This window comes from Harpia harpyja, chromosome 22, assembly GCF_026419915.1.
Source record: "Harpia harpyja isolate bHarHar1 chromosome 22, bHarHar1 primary haplotype, whole genome shotgun sequence".
NCBI classification, from domain to species: Eukaryota; Metazoa; Chordata; class Aves; order Accipitriformes; family Accipitridae; genus Harpia; species Harpia harpyja.
This window is the reverse complement of record NC_068961.1, coordinates 5,162,051-5,180,810: the sequence shown is the minus strand read 5'-3', so window position 1 is coordinate 5,180,810 and position 18,760 is coordinate 5,162,051. Positions and strand designations below refer to the sequence as shown.

The 18,760-nt window shown below is 38.9% G+C and overlaps 1 protein-coding gene across 1 annotated transcript in view; it reads right to left on the bottom strand.

Moving 5' to 3' along the window:
- ANOS1 (anosmin 1) overlaps positions 1 to 18,760 on the bottom strand; it is a 149,633-nt gene that overhangs the window by 45,334 nt on the left and 85,539 nt on the right. Inside the window, exons 4-6 of the mRNA XM_052774008.1 lie at positions 15,790 to 16,012; positions 10,266 to 10,450; positions 2,507 to 2,636 (exon numbers count right to left, since the gene is read on the bottom strand). Coding sequence (XP_052629968.1) covers positions 2,507 to 2,636; positions 10,266 to 10,450; positions 15,790 to 16,012 — 538 coding nt within the window. The remainder of the gene's footprint in view (positions 1 to 2,506; positions 2,637 to 10,265; positions 10,451 to 15,789; positions 16,013 to 18,760) is intronic.

The window sequence follows — 18,760 nt, the reverse complement described above, 5'->3', positions numbered from 1 at the left end:
ATATGACACTATAACCGTTACCGCTATGAGCACCTACTCGGGGACGTGGAGGCTAAGAGACAGCGACTGAAGCATCCCAGTATCACTCCCGACAGTCACTAGCTAGCAGCGTCTTCATCTGTGTCACCTAGTGCTTCTACACGTTTCATCTGGCGAAGGTGGTGTCTTTATAATAACCACTGACAATACCAAAGCCTCTGAAATAGTCAAATGAGCTGCCAGAGTGGGACGATTTTGGCTACGAAGCTGATAGCTAACTGAACTCCTTGCTGTTTGTCTGGCAATTTGCAATTCTCTGCCAAGGGCTGGAGTTTAGAGCTGAAAATTGTTATTTTGAGGGTTATAGAAGCCTTTTGAACAATCCTGGCTCCATACTTTCTGCCATTATCAAGATCCCCTTATTTTGGTTTATTAGGTAAGAACATGCAGAGGTACTACGGGCTCCCGCTGTCCTTGTCACAAAGTCCCAAAAGTGCTCCCCACCTCCGCCAGACAGCCGTGAGCAGCGCTCGAGGAGAGCAAGTGCTTCAGGGGTAGCTGCAGAGACCACAGAAAAAGAGGACTCTGGTATCTAACCTGTAATCATTTCAAACCCACAAGCTCCTGAAACACAAATCACTGCCAGCTGGGAGGCTACTCTGAAGAAGTATCCCTACGTGCTTACCTTCTTCTTACGCTGTTCTCCAAAACCCCGCTTTTGGCTGGGGTCGGATGCTGGGCTAAAGAGACCTTCAGTATGACTTACCATGGATGTTCTTATATTCATTACCAATGTAGGTATTTTGAACAATATACTCCTGTGGCTAGCACACTCAGTAGGGGATGAAGTTTTTGGAAACTAATACAAACCCTGCCTGAAAATGTCACGCTCAAGCCAAAACCTCAGTGTTATCATGATACACCTTTATGTAATTACAATTATAGTGGTTCCAAGCAGAATAGTTGGAAAATCTTTAAAAACTCAGTAAAGCAACTGACAATTACCTCAGTTTAAAAGAAAGTTGGTTCCAGATTCAGCAACAAAGCGCTGTATCTGCTGAAGTGCTGCTCATGAAAAAAGCAAAGAGAAAGCTACTGCTGCTGCTGAGTCCTTGCAGTAAGCTCAACACAGCTTGAAGGAACTGTATTTTTGATGTGACTGAAATGGTATGCTACTAAGTATAAAAAAATCTTAAAATAATACTTTTATACTTGAAAAGGCTTGTGGTCACAGCAGTAACGGGACAGCTATGCCAGCCAACCTTCCTACCACAAATGCGGTTATAGCACCAAAAACTTATTAAGTCTAATGTATACTTATTCAGTAAGTAATTAAACCATCCATACCAGCAAAAGCACTTGCATGCCTCTACAACTGCATCTACAAGAAGATTTTTTTCTAGGACTGACTATGGCCAAACAGCAAGCTAAAAGCTAGCACAGGAACCCATAGATGGCAACTGCCTGTACTGCAAGATAATTCTGTCTGCAGAGAGAGAAGGAAATGCATTCCTTGAAGTACGCGTTATACCAGTGTAAAGATTCTGTCACTACTAAAACTAAGACGAGTCTTTCTATTAGAAACTACCTCTATTAGTAGAGTGAAGAGTGCTAGATCTCATTCTTTGGCACTAAAGTCAACTAGCACGGTCTGCCTATGCCCACGTTATCGACTGCCTTTAAGAGAGGGTGACCACATCCAGACCATCTGTCTGTCAGGAATAGTTTCTGGCCTCTGCTAACTCCTATACTATGCCTGAGAGTCATCCAGGAAAAATTTTCCTTTGCGTGGGTCAAAGGCACACCAGGGACAATGCCACCAACTTCACAGGATAGGAGATCAGTTTCTATCTCCCTTATCCCCCAAGTACCATTTACTGGTACAGAGATAATTTTCAAAGTTATTTTATTACCCAAACCCTTGCAAAACCAGAAATGGCAACAAAAATTCCTACAATACTTTGTGGATTGTCCGGCATGCCTTTCTAATGAAGAGAAACATGCTATTTAGCATTTATACCCTTTTTATTCTTAAGTCCTTACAATTACTGCCAGCAAGGGGAAAGTTATATTAAGAGAGCCTGCAGTTCCATCAAAACAATGCTGCTACAAGTATTTAGATACAGGCAACAAAATATCTTAATACTCCGCTAAACATATGGCAGCAATGTATTTCTCATAACTAAAAAGAAAAATAAGAGAAACCTCTCGGAATAACACACTGAAACAACAGTTCCTTCACGTTTCATGGTCAGGGTCATGTTGTTTGATACCAACCGTGCGGAAAATGTTTAAAAGGAGGTTTGTTCGTTGAGACCCCTTACTGATAAAAGAATAATGACATCTTTAACCTTTAATTCCTTCGCTGACTTCAAACAAATCTCACACCATTTCTAAAGCCGGTGGCAAAACTACCCCAAAACCCCACCTGTTAAATACCTTCTTCCACAAAAGTAGGCAGACCAGGTTGCGCTCCACGTGTGAGCGAGCGGAAGGTGAGCATCAGACCCGGCGAACGAAAACTAACCTTTCGAGGATCGAAAGTGCTTGCTGGGCGCCGTGAAGCCTCTCGTCCCGTGCACGTTCACAGCTGCCACACGGAACTGGTACCACCTGCTCGCTCGGATGTCCGGCAGCCGAACCCGCTCATCTGTGGTCTGGTGGGGAAAATGTCACACTTACACTCGTCGTTCTAACAGGGCTAATTGCGCTATCATGTCCCACGCAACACCGGTTAGCCAGCCTGAATCCGCAGCAGTGTCAGCAACCACCTCACCTGACTCCAAGCAGCATTCTGCACTGCAAAGCATTTACAGCTGTGAAAAAAATCATGTAACCACCCAGTTTTACAGTGCATTGTAGGTCTCTTCTGGAAAAAGTAACCTTTCGAAAACTGAAGTGTTAAATTCCCAAAATTAGTTTCCCAGTTATCACAACCAGTGATATATACCAGTGTATAGGGCCTAGCTGCTCAGGTGTTGACGTTTCAGGGAACTCATTGCCCCAGGTCACAGGAATGGTTTCTCCAATTCCCAATTCTCAGAGAATCAGGGGTCCAAAATGGCTTCACAAAATCCAGCGCTGTGAGAAGCCGCCTTTTCTGGTTCACAGGAAACACAAAACCCTCAGGTAATGAATGTAAGCCTTCTTCAGATCTTTGGCACTTATGTCAAAAAGACACTCACAGCCTTAACTCTTCCCTGCAGACTTTTCTCAGGTCATAGGAGATGACCTTTTCTCCAACAACACCCACTGAGACTGCTAGTGTCACGAGTTCAATTTCCACCTTCTGTGGGGAGTACCTTAACTGCTGAAATATGGCATAAGCATAGATGCACTCTGAACCCTTTCAGTAGGAGGTGCTTTACATGCTCTTATTCTGAGCCCTGCTTTCCTCTATCTTTTTTTTCCCCCTTTAAACAGCTATCTTCTGCACTGTTTCTTATTCTTTCTAAGGTACAAACACCAGAACTGAACACAGCCTCCTGGTAACTGCTGGATCACTGCCAAGTACAGAAGACGTAGCGTTTTTGCAGAACTCATCAGAAATTCATCCACTTGTTGCAGATTTTACTTTTGCTATTACCTCTCAATTATCCAGTTTTCAATTTATTTTAGGATGTCATGTTTATTGCGTTTTAATTCTTTAATCAAAATAACACATGAACCTGAACTGAATGTCCTGTACATGTCTAAATATACTATACAATCATTACTGATTACCATTACTGACCAAACATGCAAGGTCATTGAAAATGTAGTGACATCAATTTATTTTTACAAGCTCTGTTTTCTATAACTTCAAAACCCCACCTTCCCTGTATAGCATTCGGTGTTACTTGCAATGATGCCAAGTAGTTCCCAAAAAAGGCATAGCATAATTTCTGCTTTTTGCTCCCTTTCCAGTCTGTGTAAGAAAGCAGCAGCTGCTGATCTAACTCGGATAGCCAGAGCTTGAGAAAGTTGCTTCAGCTCTCCAGCAATGGTATTTTTAGAGCCCTGACAAATAAAATTTGTAGGTGTTATCCTGCACTTAATCTCTTCACTTGGTGACAAGCAAAATTTACGGAAACAGGTATCTCATTTGTGTGTGCGTGTAAAGGAAAGAGAGCCTTTCTAAACTGCACTATTAACTGCTCTCAGGCTGGTAAGTGTTGCAGACTTTGAGCCCCTCACATATTGCTGCTACTGAGAGTCCTTCTCCATTCAGACTGCTGTATTTGTCTTTTTAGCCTAAGCAGGGGTAACAGGCCTGATGTTTTCATTGCCTGCCTCATCTTTCCTTTTTTTAGCTTTTATGTTACCTGTAGAGTGAATTATCTCATCCAGTGAAGGGGTTCCCCTAGGGAAGAAAAAAGCCTACCTGAACCAATTTTTACTATTATTTTCATCTTATGGAGCACTCAAATGTGCTAGTTTTTTCCAGTACGCAGGCCCACATACTCAAGAACTTGCAGGTGAGACTAGACAGTGAACTAGAGTAATATAAACTATCACTATACTAACAGAAAAAAACCCAAGGATATATTCAGGCTACTGCTGCGACTGAAATCAGGGTCAGGACCAATATCTAACTGTAACTAACTAGTTACAACACTGTGGGTTTTTAAGAACAGATTTGCTGAATTTAGTTACAAGGCAAGCATAATCTGAATAGAATCGACCCCAAATTCCTCAGCTAAGGAATCTTGTTTGTCATTTGCATCGGCTTAGCTATTCTGCTAGGACTGATTAAAAGAAAAGATTTCAGTTGTGTCAGTCTTCCATGGCAACTGTGAAATACTGTAAAATCAAATAATCTGTCAATCTATATCTCCAAAATTATTTTAATTTATTAACATACCTTGGGCCTATTACTTTAATCGTTCCTTTTGTTGGCAAAGCTCCTGTTAAACTCAGTGGCATGCAGGAGATGTATCTGTAACTCTTGCATTATAAACTACTCTGGCACCTCTAAGCAACCTTTACATTGATTTAATAGATTTCAAGAAAGAGCTAAATACTACTGAAATATCTTATACTACCTTAACGGTAAACTGAATTTTTTGTTTAATTACTTTAGTCTAGTTAGTTCTCACTACTTAAGTATGTTTGGAGCTGAGATCATAATATTCAGAGTCCTTTCAATATCTGTCTTATATTAATGTAAGCCCACTAAATGGTACGCTGAGTGGTATTAAATAACTAATGGTTGAATTTCATCACACACCTAAAATTCTACCTGAATATGAGAGAAATTAAACAACAATTTTATTGATTCTAATTTCTTAGAATGCTAGTATATTTTGTTTAAGAGTCATAAATAAAAGACAAAACAAAAAGATCACCCCTCAAATCATTACGGGGTCATAATTACTACTTATTTTGGCTATGCATTACCCATTTAGTTAGAAGAGGAATGTTCTGAAGCTAACCTCCAATCCTAATAGGCGTTTCATTTGGATTAAAATAACAAATGAGTCCTCAGACAAAATCATTGGCCAACATGTCCACCTTCAGCACCGTCCAAAGTTCAATGAAGACAAGGGAAAATCCCCACTAACTACATTAGGATACAACTTTACATAAGAGCAGCACGTAATCACAATGACATAACCTGGAGAATATGGAGAATAGCTTGACGCTCCTTCTCAAAAGTGCATTTCAGGTCCAAGGGACAACAGGCCACCTCCGATGGCCAGAAAGAAGAAAGTGGTTGGGCTTTCAGGTGGGAATTTGGATGAGATTTGCCCAGAGCTGTCCCATTTAGGAAGCACTGACAGTTCCACTCCTCTCCCAGCAGCCCTTAACTGTTCAAGCCCTGAGGCCTCTCCTGAAAGTAGTCCCCTCATCCTGTCTTTCAAAATGGGTTATCTGCTATTCTCTTCAAAAAGCCTACAGAAATCTCCCCAGATCCCAGCTCATATAACTGACTAATGATTAAAGTACTTACCCAGAGCGTGGATGACCTATCTTCAATCCCATCCTTTGTCTGAGAGGTTGGGAGAAAATATTCCCTAGCATCTTGGGTGTTGCATGCTATTTTGAATTAGAACATGTTCTACATTCACAGGCAAAACTGTTCCTCGGAGAAAGGAAGGCTGAAAATTACAACTTCTTGTAAGGGAAAGTGGGATTAGTTAGGATGAGGAGGGAGAAGAAGGAGAATATATGACCCGGCAGCATAGCAGTAAGGCCATCAGATGGGATTCTTGCGTCACCACTCCAAGGATTTTTTTCTGTCTTACATATATATTTGTAAAAATTGGTGTAAGAAGGTCTTCATAGCAAAGACTGGTACAGAGGATTCTCCCCTCACCAAGGATTACAGTAATCAATGCACTGTTTCATTGTGTTCATTCCCTATCTTTCACACTATCGATCCTGGATTCCTTTCTGTAGTGCAAAGGTTTAATGGAAATAGGAGAGGACAGCCTTACCCTCCTGAGTTCATAGCTCTACACCTTCTTTTGAAAGAACGCACAGTGATAAAAGAATTTGCAGTTCAGAGAATGAAGGGATACCATCCAGGGTATCAGAAGAGCTGAGTTTGTGTTTCCTCTGATACAGAAGAAACCTGACAGTGCTGCATCTACTACTCCATCAAAGGACAGCAGACCCCCCAATTTCATGGGAATGCAACCCCACACAAGGTGGGCACTTTCTAAGAACGCTTACCAAAGCAAGCCCCTCCTGCAAGATGGAGAAAGAAACCTTTAGTGTACAGGACTGGTGGTCAGCTCCAGCTGGGATTTCTCACTGTCAGGGGCTGAGAAACCTTTTGTGATCCTCAGAACCAGAACTTTAGGTGTCTCAGAAACTTTAAGTTTTAAAAAAGATTAGTTGTCCACATAGTTTAGACAATTCCAAGGTGAAGCACTAAGGTCTGTCACAATCAAGCTAGCACTAAATACTGCCCCTTATTTCTTTTAATAAAGGAATAAACTAATAAGTAAACTTCATTATTGTCTGCCCATATGTATACATATATGTATGTGTGTGTGTGTACACACACACACACACACACACACACATACTTGACATCCATTCACACAACACAGACTTGTTCTGTCTGAAAATAACTGACCTGGTATATTTGAATTAAATTCATTAATTAGCTTAATACAATTAAATATCTAAGTTTCCAATGTAAACAGTAATACTATTATTTTTAGAAAGCATTAGCACCAAACAGAACGGTAAGTTTGTTCACAAGATGTATTCTCATAGGATAGTGCAGCAGGTCCTGCTCAGCTGGTTAAACCTTAAAAAACAGTAGCGTAAGAAACCTGGCATAACCACTTAGGACACTGTACATCATAGCTAACTAGGCTAACTAGTATCTTAGTTCCTGTAGTTTTTATATTAATTGATGGAAATTAGTCAAATGGTTAGTTATGTCAAATTTTCCCAAAAATGTGCAGTAAAAAACTAAAGTTAGCAAAATCCCTTCTTCCTGAAGTGAAAAACAACTAAAATTGTTTTCAATGTGTTTGCTTTTTTTGTATACTTGGAGAGTTAAATAAATAATGTTTTAATAGACTGAGCCTTCCTCCTTAAAAAAAAAGACATCAAAAAAGAACTGATGACACAATACAGTACAAAGGAAACAATCTTTTTCAAAATTATTTTTTCAATACCCAGTAAAAATATGTGAGGCATGAAAAATTACTTGCAAATTAGCTCATGTAAAGGCAATAGAAAACAGCAAGGTTTTTTTAAAAGTGAACACCTTAAAATAAAGTTATTGAACATTATAACCCCATTTCTTCTTGGACAGATAATAAAAATAGAATATTTGATCAGGAACTCTGATAAAATATTATGAAATTTCTTATAAGAAGATGCTAAGAATAACTTTGCATAATTACACTACATATCGGCAGAAGCACAGAGAAATTCAGATCCTCACCCACAGCCTTTTTGATCTTCGGCTGTTTTTTACATGCTCTCTAGCTTAAGTTGCAGAGTAATGAAAGAGCCAGCATTGTCTCCCCTGGACTGAGATGCCCCAGGAGCTCTCAGCCGAATGGCTGAGCTCTTCGCCGCCTTTGCCTGTAATTAAGGTCTCATACCCCAATGTTTTGGAATGATACAAGAAAAAATCTCAGTTATATAGACAAGAAAAGCCCGGAGGCCATGCACACAGTCACTTTAGTCAAACTGGATATCCATCCTTGTTGCTGACATTGCAAAATAAATTCTGTTGCAGGCAGCCACACTTAACGAATCTGACTGCCTGGTGGGATGTCTAAAACTACAAACATGATGGAGGTACATTACTCTATAGAGACAGAGATTCTGATTACTAGCCCCCCTCAAGGGTGCCCAGGCTGTATGTCCCATAAGATATACACAGTTCACAAAGCCCGTCAGACATCCCGAAGCTTGTTCTGACCTGACATGGCTAGTGGGGTCCATCACACAATCAAACCCGCGTCTCTTGTGATGCAGAAGGGACAGTGAAGTTCTCGGAAAGATGTCAGTTGGAGGAGGCTTCTCCTGCCGCAGTGATTAACTCAGCCCCTTCTGCCTGCGTGTGACAGACCCCCAGGAAAGGCAGCTGTCAGGGTTCTTATCACTCTTGCGCAGGAACACGTTTCTGAACCACCCTCTCCCGTACACCCACTGCAAGAAGGCAGAGGTTCGTATACGCTCCGCTGCTGTGGAGCATATATAGTGCATGCTGCCAGAGATGTGCATGAGGTCTGTTTCTGGGATGGGAAAAAGCACAGCAGTGTGCTACCGTTGCAGTCTGGATCCACCAGCCCGAAGAGTTGGGCTTCTACAGTCTAGCACATATACATTGCAAGGTAACAGTGAGGAGTAATCCAGGTCTGGCTCATTTTTGCTACGTGGTATTTTCCTGGTAGCAAAGGTAGGAGGTTGTTTGCTGAATAGGGAGAATGCAAACTGAGGACCTGAACCTCACCTGAGAGGTAAGAAATAAGTCACTGCAACTTTATCAGGTTTGGAGGTGTGCACAAGCTGAGTTTCATGCCAGGCTCTGCTGCAGGTGACTTTTTCTGAGCAAGACTCTAACAAAGTGACAGTCCCCTGTAGCACCACATTGAAGCTAAGAACTTCACTCTTGAGTGTTCAGTTTCACAAACTTGACATTATTTTAAGATAGTTTTTCCCTACACAATCTGAATTGAGAATGAACACAGATTGTCACAGAATTTAAAGTCCTTACTTTATTTTGTGGATGGTTCTATTTATCCTCTCTTTTCTTTTTTTCTCCTAGCTATAATGACATTTTGCAGGTCTTTTCAAAATCAGCATTTTAGTTTTCTTGTCAGCAGGGATGAGGGTGAAGCAGTTAAGATAAACGATTGGAACTCTGCCATCCAGGTGGACTGTCAGCATGTTAAAAAACAGATTGAAACTGGGAAGAAACTAAGTGAAAATTTATGCTCTGTTGCCTGCTTCTCATTAAGAAACATTTGCTCATGAATCTTACATTTTCAGTCTGGATTGCACTGAGTGATAAGAGCATGACATCATAGGCTTTTCCGAATTGGGAGGGTAACATCTGAAAAAAACAACTTTACAAAGAATAAAAGTTTTAGTATTTTTTTCACTCTTTGTTTTATTTTAGAAAATTAAATAGCCTTTTCACCAATTGTATTTCTTATCTTTTTGATAAGATCCAACCCATGCCTTAGAGACTGTGCACTGAGTCTCACTGACCTCAAAAGAACTACGTCTCTTGTGTGCTTCCTTCAGTGGATTTTGGTATCTAATTCTACATTTTTCAAGAGACTTGTAGCTTTCAGAGACTTTGGAATTCCCATCTGAATAGACCATAAGTATGTGCTTACAAGAAAGTGCCACTCACCAGCATTATGAAAATCAAGCCTCCAGCTAGTTCTATAGATATGTATCTATAGAGAGCAAACCCACAAAATAAACTCATTTTGAAAACATAGACCTCTGAGTATTTTTTCTTTTAGGGACAAGGAAACCATTATTTACTTCTTTACTGGTATATTTTTTTACGAAATCATTTTCAATACATACCAAAAGCATTTGATGTTTCTATAACTGAAAAACTAGAAGTGAAAATACTGAAGTTCATTTCTCTTGAGTAAATCTAGGAAACAGTTCATTAAGCAGTGAAGTAAGGCCTTGGAGATCTGGATTCTGTTTGCAGCTCTGTCATGACCTGGAGAGAGACCCTATAAAGGGATCCCTCTGCATGAGCCTCCCCACCTGTAAATGATCTAACTCTTCTCCGATCTGAAGACGACCTTTAGATCATCGTCTGGAAGCTAGGGATCCATATCGCTTTACAAAGAACTGACCTGTGCCACAGTTTGCCAGTTAGTAGCATCATCCTCACTTGGATGGATTCCTTGGTTCCACCTCCTCTGAACAACATAAATCACAGGCTCAATAGAAATATTGAATTTTGAAGACCACTTCACCTCCAGGTCTCCAGACTGAAGTTCTATGAATTTTAATTCTTTCCGGGGTTTCAGTGGAACACCTGTAATAGCAACATGCAGACAAAAATACGTGAGTAATTTACAGGATGTGATTAAACCATACGTAGATGAAGCTGTATAAAAAAAATAATCTAAAAAAAAAAGATTGTTGGTCAGACAGAAGGAAAAAAGGGGGAATGGATAGGCTGATGAGCATGGGAGTTTCAGAAGTGCTCATAGCTGACCTATCTGCTAACAATAAAACTTGTTTTTAAAAAAACTTCAAAAATATATCTTTATTTCATTTAAAAACTAAAGGATCTGAAAGTTGTAAGCTAAAATTGATCTCACAGAAAACACTTTCCAAATATTCTTTGATAACCTGGAGAAAGATCCTTTTGATCCCAAGCAGAATCAGCTACACCTGTTGTTCAGTTTTTCACCTAATTTGTCCTTAAACACATCTAATGACAGAATTTCCACAGCAACACAGAGTAATCCATTCCACTACTCTATCCTTACGATTAGAAAGCTTTCTCACTACCCTGTTTAGTCTCCTCTGCTGCATCTTAAACTCGATACTTGTCCACGACGCTCATGGATCGTGGAGAACAGATTCTTTCTTTCATCTACACAGGAGCCTTCTATGAACCGCAAGACTGTTATCATGCCTCTGAATGTTTTCTTCGTCAGCCTAATAACCACAGGGCACCCCATCTTCCTTTTAAATCAGTGTTTCTAGACCTCTGATCATTCTTGCAGTTGTCTCTGGAAACTCTCACGTTGGCCCACAGCCCTTCTCCAGTGTCAAGCCTAAAACTGGGCACAGACTGTGTCTAAGCTCTCACCAGCATAGACTTGAGAAGCAGGATTGTTTCACGCGTCTTACATTAGTCTGATATACTTAAAGCTGTTTGCCTTCTCCATGGCAGCATGATCTTATTGACGCACACGCAACTGTATTGTATGATGTGTCACTCTCCACTCTTCCCTAAAGATCTAGGAAAGGTAATTCCAAAGCATCTTGGAATAGATATACCTAATATATATTGTCCAATTGTTACATTTCAGAGACAAAGATGTCCTTCTAAAATTTTACAGCGCTCTCTCATTACACAGTGACACTGAAGGACGGTTATTGCTGTTGTTTCTACTGCTGGTAACATCACCTTTTTGAAAACACCTGCAGTAGCTTGAAGGAAAAAACAACTCTTCAAATTTGGCATCTTTTGATTAAATCAACAAATCAAGTGTTAGATACATTTCTCTAGACAGATTTTAGGAACTCATATATTTGAGTGCACAGCATTTTGTCACTTCATGATATGTCACAAATGAGATTTCTATGCTGACATATAAACCTTCTTAGCAAGTTACCAAATGCACTTTAGTTATTTTGCCATTTCAGTGGGTGTCCACATAAGTCGAGCTGTATGTGTTGGTTCGATAAATTGTTTCCTACTCAGTCTGCCACAGATGACTGAGTACCAAAATTTCCTTAGGTGAACAAACCACTTTTATATTTTAAGAGGTGTTCTCCTAAATCTGATCATACAATTATCTATAAGTAAATAAAAATTGATCTTGTAGCCCTTGAAGAAACCTAAAATCAACCTGAGGAAAATTCAGTACTTAAATCTGGTTATCATAGCAGTTTAAACCCTGGATATCCTTCAACAGCCTGCAGTCTTAGCCTAATACAACGAACATCACAGAACATGTCAGTTCGGATTTCCACATTTGAAAATCCGTCTTTAATTATGATGTACAATAATCCTACAATTTGCATGTTAAGAAAACTTCCATCTGCTTTGCATTAGGGGCAGTTGGATTCACTTGATTGCAAGTATCTCAGCCTCTCCGGTGTTACGTAATTGCGTGCAGATGGAGCGCAGCAGCACAAACAACGAGAGCACAGCACAAGTGCATTTTAAAATACTTTTGTAGAACCAGCACCATCAATTTAATATCCAGATGTGTAGATCCAATTACTCTTCAATGTGCTTTTTATTATGTAAATGGTCAGCCCTTTCATCGTGCTGGAACAAATTAGTCCTCTGATGTCTGCAGTGCTTAACTGAAGAATTCAAATCACTGATTGCTGTACGCGTGCAATAGCAGAGCCCAGGAAAAATGTTTCTAAAGGTGTCTTTCAAACAGCACATGCCTCTCTGGGCCATGGAAAATAAATGCACACTGGTCCATCATAAGAATCTGTATCTTACATGTCAGTTCCCCAGGAATTCAAAAAGTTTTCATGGCAGGGTTTCAGGCAGTAAAGGGTACATTCAGGGCATTAGTGCAATTGTAAACACAGTTGTTCAAAGACTCAGAGATGTGCGCTTTTAAAACTGTACACTATTTTTTTAATACAAAACTATTTTTCTTTAAGCATGGAAAGTCTTTAAACTGTGGGTGACTACCTGGCCCCAGCTATCTTATTATGATATTGCCGTACCATCATACCCTTTAAATGTCATAATCTTCACAATTTACCTTGCCCAGATCTGCAGTTTGTTCTGCTGTATGGATTGCTCCCTTACACGTTTCAGACAAAACTAGTTAGGCTGGTTTAGACAGCATGAACCCTAAATCTTTGTTAAAAAGAGGTCCTGGAAAGTTCACACAAGTAGGTGTATCATCACATCTGAGAGACCACTAACTTCTGAACAGGAAAAAGGTGATGGGTAATTTTTTCAGCTGTCATCAGCTGAGTGCAGAAAAAGATACATGTCCTTGTCCTTGTTTGGGGATTCATCGTGCACGTTAGGCAAAGTGAACCTGATCATGCTTCTTCCATCCCTTTCTCTTCCTTCCTTCTTCTTCTGCATTTTCAAACTGTTTTATTTCTAAACAGAGATATCGCCCCCAGCTCTAAAGTACCAAATCTACTTTAGGCACTTACTGTTATTTATAATATCATTATCTCCATATAGGAAAAAAAAATATATAAGCCACGGAGAAGGGACACTTTCTGAAGTCCTTCACTAGTTGAGACAGTGTAAAGGAGGTGGATGAGGCAGATGAAAGAAGAGTAGGAGAGAACATTTGATATCTCCAGTAAAGGGAAATAAAACTGTGAAGACTATGTAACTGATTAGTAACACTCCCAAAAGAGATGAAAAAACACAATGATAATAGACAGTTTGAAGATTATAGCAAATGCAAGCCAATAAACAATTAGGATAACAAGTAACTGGACTTGTTACATTAATCCAACAACATTTGCAATATATGACTTTGGTGGCAGCGTACTTACATTGATATTCTTTTAGGATTGGGCTTTAGCACTCTACTAGAGGGCAAATCCAGTTTGTAAATACAGCAAATCAGATGGGTATTTTATATCTGCTGTTGTAACTAATCTCCAGAGCTTGATCAACAGGAACTTCTCTAGACTCTTAGATTCAATCTGAGTTCATTTTCTAGCTGTGAGTGCTGTCAAAATGATAAGAATAAGTACTAAACTTATTCACTAGACCTCAGTCATGCTTGCAGAGTTTGCTCTTCCTTAGTGACAGGAAGGTCATTTACCCCTGGAGGAAACGAATAGCAAGCCTGCTCCGCTTCTATTTGTCCTTTGTTGCAAAAAGACAGGTTGAAGAGGCTAATTAGCTGAATTCATCGTATGGTATTGGGCTTGCCCTTCCTCTGCAAGACATATATGCTCTTACAAGCAAGCACCTCCTGCAGATAGGTGATAAGATGTTAGAGAAGGTTAGTTCTGTTCCTATATAATTAGGCTGAACAGTAGTAGACTTTCCAGCGTGCAGTTAGACAATGTGTCATATCCTGTGTCCTCTCCAAAAGCATGTCATATTGTTTCATTTGTTTGTTTCTTTGCTTGTTTCGTTTTTACCTTTTCCAGCTGTTACAGCTACTGGAATGCTTTGTAGTTGTGGTATGGAGCCTGATCATGTAAATCATTACATATACACTAGGAATGCCAGTTCATCACTTTGGTCATTTGTCTCAAGAAGGCGAAAGAAATAACTAAGTGATCCATTTTAATAATTTTCATTTTGAAAGGTGCTGTGTATAGGAGTGTATTAATTCCTTATCATTTTAAAGGGGCTGCTTTGAAGTATCTTGGAAGCAAGAGAATTTCCCTTCTGCACTGGAAAGCTGGATGACAGTACTGCCTGCTCTTCAAAATACTTTGAGTACTATCTTCATCAGTTCTATGCTTACTCAACCTCTATGACTTCTAGATGAAATTTTCTCCATTTATGTCAGTAAATAAGACAGTGCTTCCTGATGGCCCATCCTGTATGCTCAAAGACAGGATTCAAAAGTCAAAGCACGTTATTTCTGACGTACATTCTCATCACTAGGGACATTCAAAAAGATGCATCAACATATCAGTTAAAGCAATAATCTTAAAAATAAAATCACCATCTCCTTCACATATTTTACCATTTTTCCATCCACAGATGGAAATAAGTCTGGGTTCAGACCTAAGCCCGGACCTTAGTTCAGAGTTCTGCTGATTAGGCTCTCCACAGAGAGCCCATGCTATCAGAAGAATAACTGATTAATATTTATTTTTTATCACTGAAGTAAGGAGAATGGATTTCAAACAAAACATTCCAGCTCTGTGGAACATAAAAATGCCTTTCATAAATGCTCATTTTTCTGTGTTACGAGTACATTTTCAGAATATTTCCATGTATAAAGCTTTTTTTAATGCCAACAAATTAAAATCTGGACTTTGTCTAAGCAAATCATTTCTAAGGCTATATGTTCTTGTCTATGGATGTCATGGAAAACCTTTTTTCACAGAATCTCAGGACACAAAACAATTAAACATGTTTGAATAAGACTGCCTTAGATTTAAACAATGAATTTTTATATATATATATATATATATATATATATGTGGGTAGTATAATCTTTCACTATTTTGTTCTTAGGTCATTAAGAACACCGATGTCAAATATAATGCATTGATTTGTTCTTTTACCAGACTATCTCACACTTCCTATTTGGTAGTCCTACCTGCTTGGCTTATAAACATAAATGTTATTTGTGATTAATTGGACTTGAACTATTTATTGTTAAGTATTTTCCTGCTGCATTCTCTCTCATCTGCATCAAATTAAGTGAGATTTCACCTAAATTGGCAAGTTTGTTCTGCTTAAGATGATTCATAATAGCCACATGTTTACATTCCACAGATTTCCAGACATGGGCTTCAAAAGGGGAAAAAAAATCAGAAACTTGAGCAACATTTTTCTCTGACTTTCCACCCTTTCAGTGTCCAGCCACATGTCTACAGGCACCTCTCCTTTTTCTTCCCATCCATACAAACTCCTATGAAAAGAAAGTCCTAGTTTTCTAGGAGACTTTATTACGGCCTGAGGTTATTAGCCCAGGGTGAGTATATATTAATAATCTCTACCTTTGTACAAATTTTTTGGAACTTGGCACGTATGACCACATCCATTGGAACAGCATTTCTTCACTCCAGAACATTCACTATCAGCTTCACAGCTTTCAACACAGGCAGCTGCAAAACCACTGGCCTTCTCAGGTGCTGGGCAGTCCCCTTGCTTCACAGACAGGATGTACTTAAGGAATTCACAGCTAGTTAGGCATTCATAATTCTTCTTGGGGAAAAGAGGCTAAAGGGAAAACAAAAGAATTGTATAAAGTTTTCAACAGGGAAAAAAAAAAGAAAATAAAAAAAGAAAAAATGTTGTACATTTTCCAAGACCTCCTAAAGGAAAATTCAGATTTTCAGCTTTTGCAAGACTGTCCCTGAAGATTTATATATTCAAGCCACTTCTAAAAAAGCATTCCAAGTACAGAATGATGAATTCCCTCAAGTAAGACCACCATCTTTAATGGAATAAAGTTGTTTATATCTGCCAGCTTCCCCTTGTTTTCCTCACATTGGCTGGCTACAAAGTTGCTCAATGACAGATTAAAAACATTCCCAAAACAAAGGGGAAGCAATGGTCAGACAGTCTTTTTTTTGGACTACCCCACATTCCTCTCTTTGTACTTCATAACACTTTACCCACAATATCTGATGTAATGCCACTCTAGATAAATAACTGAAATCTTGTCTCATTATACTGTTTGAACTGAGCTGGCTAAGAAGATTTTGTAGCATCTTTATGTTCTTGCCAGCATATTAGTAATTGTATAACTCTTCATGGAACTGGAACTAAATTTCTGATAAAATTATCAGCAGAAAATACAGATTAAAATAAGCTTTAAATATACTGATTGAAGATCAAAGTAGACGCTACTTCTTTGAGAAATCAAGTCCTAGATATATGAGAGGTTGCTTCAACGCATAGACATTTTATAGCATGTGTACTACTCAGAAGTTTACAAGGTTCATGTAAAACTCCATTAAAAATATCATCTAGCACCCTGCGGAGAACATTGTGTGTGACATGGGGACTTCATCTCCTCTTTTATCTGGTGTTTTATTTAGTTCAGTGCAAAAACAGCTAAAGTGATTCCCTCAAAGTGATTGGTGGAACTGTAGATGGGCAACCCATGTAACTGGGGTTATCTACAGCCTGTCTTTCTATCTCAGAGCAACCAAAAACCTTCTGCTCTGACAGATCTGATTTACAGATTCCTAAGCCTACCCAGAAATTATAACCCAGTCTCCATCCAACTATTCATGTAATTTCTGCAACTTCCTTCCATATTCAAACGTTTTACTTTCTTATTTTTACTGTTTTCCTATTTCTGGTAAAATGAGAAAGACTCCCCTATTATGGAGGCCCAAGTGTTTCACAGACTATATGTCAGTTTATTCTCCAAAGTCACTGTGGTCCAAGAATGTGCCACTACGTTACCTCTGCTATCTTGTCCTACAGAACAGTCCAGAATTTTTGAATCAGATTTTTAAGGATGCATTTAGGTGTTACGGCTTAACCAGCCTAAAGGCTGCCAAAATGAGCAGTCCTTACATCTCCTGCTGACCCCAGTGATCCTTGGACCACACTCCTGGTGTTCTCCCCATTGGAATGCACCTGATCCCGTGGTTAGCCAGTTAAGAAGCTAAACCATCAGGAAACTGAATTTATGGGAAAAAAGGAGTCAGGTAAACTCTCTCCTTTTCTTCTTCACACATAAGGTTCCTTTAACATTAGCACCCTCCTTGAGTAGATAAGAAGTAACATACCAAGCAGGGACCTTGAGAATCACAAAGCTAAATTGTTGCTTCCAGATTTTTCACAAAATACAAAAAGATTGAAAACACTCTCAAAGGAAAACAGCCTTGTTTAATTCAATCAAACAATGTCTATGGAGCATACATGAGTCTGAGAGAAAGGAAAGTAGTCCCGTACTTTTGTGTGTGTGTGTGAAGCTAATTTCAAATCCTAAAACATCACAAATTTGCAGCTACTTAATTAAAAACTTTATAGCTCCCTGAGGCATAATACGTCCTCAAGGCTTCTCCTCCTCACCCTATTTCACAGCTCATTTTTCAGTTAGCTGCTAAATGTGCTGCTCTTCATTACAGGCCTTTGAAGTTCTAAATTTAGCTTCAACCACAAAACACTAATCAAAGAGGGATGCTCACTGTTTTTAACTACAATAGAACAGTGTTCTACAAATGTTTTCCTTTTAAACCAATTTTATACGTATTTTCACCCATATCTGGAAACATACAGCCTGAGTGAGAAGTGATATACAAGAATGACATAAATTAGATCCACTAAAAATGGTTTATTACACTACCCTAGAGTTTTTTATATGAGGAAGCAGCAATTAATCTGGGTTAAAGAACTCTTACAAGGATTGGTTTTCATGAGAAATTTTTCTTTGTCTTCCAATGTAACTACATACATCAGTAATCCAGTAAACCCTATTTACACATAGTTGGATCTAAGTATTTTTTTAGTTGAAATTATAGCTTTTCCTGATCATCTTCATGATGCTAAAATCATTTAAACATAAGACATGCTCTTGTACCAGAAAAAGAGTGCCCACAGCGATGAGGGAGGAGTTAAATCAGTATATCACTGAGATCAATTCATCACTTAAGGTCACTTCTATTTTTTTATAGGAAAAGCTGAAAATCTTCATAAACATACACTTTCATAGACTTCAATAAAGTTGTATCTTTATATTGATTTAGTTCTAATAAAGCAGCTTTCTATTGAGATGATATTTCCATTTTGTACTAAAAAACACTTAAGAACTGTAACAGCTTATTTCCACCAAATGAGCAGAGCAATGTTTTAAATCCAGTAAGACCATCTCCTTTTTTGTACTAGTTTAACTCATCTAGGTTTGCTTATTCACCAGGTTATTCTGAAACATGATTCAGGAACAGTTTTCCAAAGACTTGTTCCTGAATTATTATGTATTTTGATAGTAGTCTTCTGAACCAGGAGTCC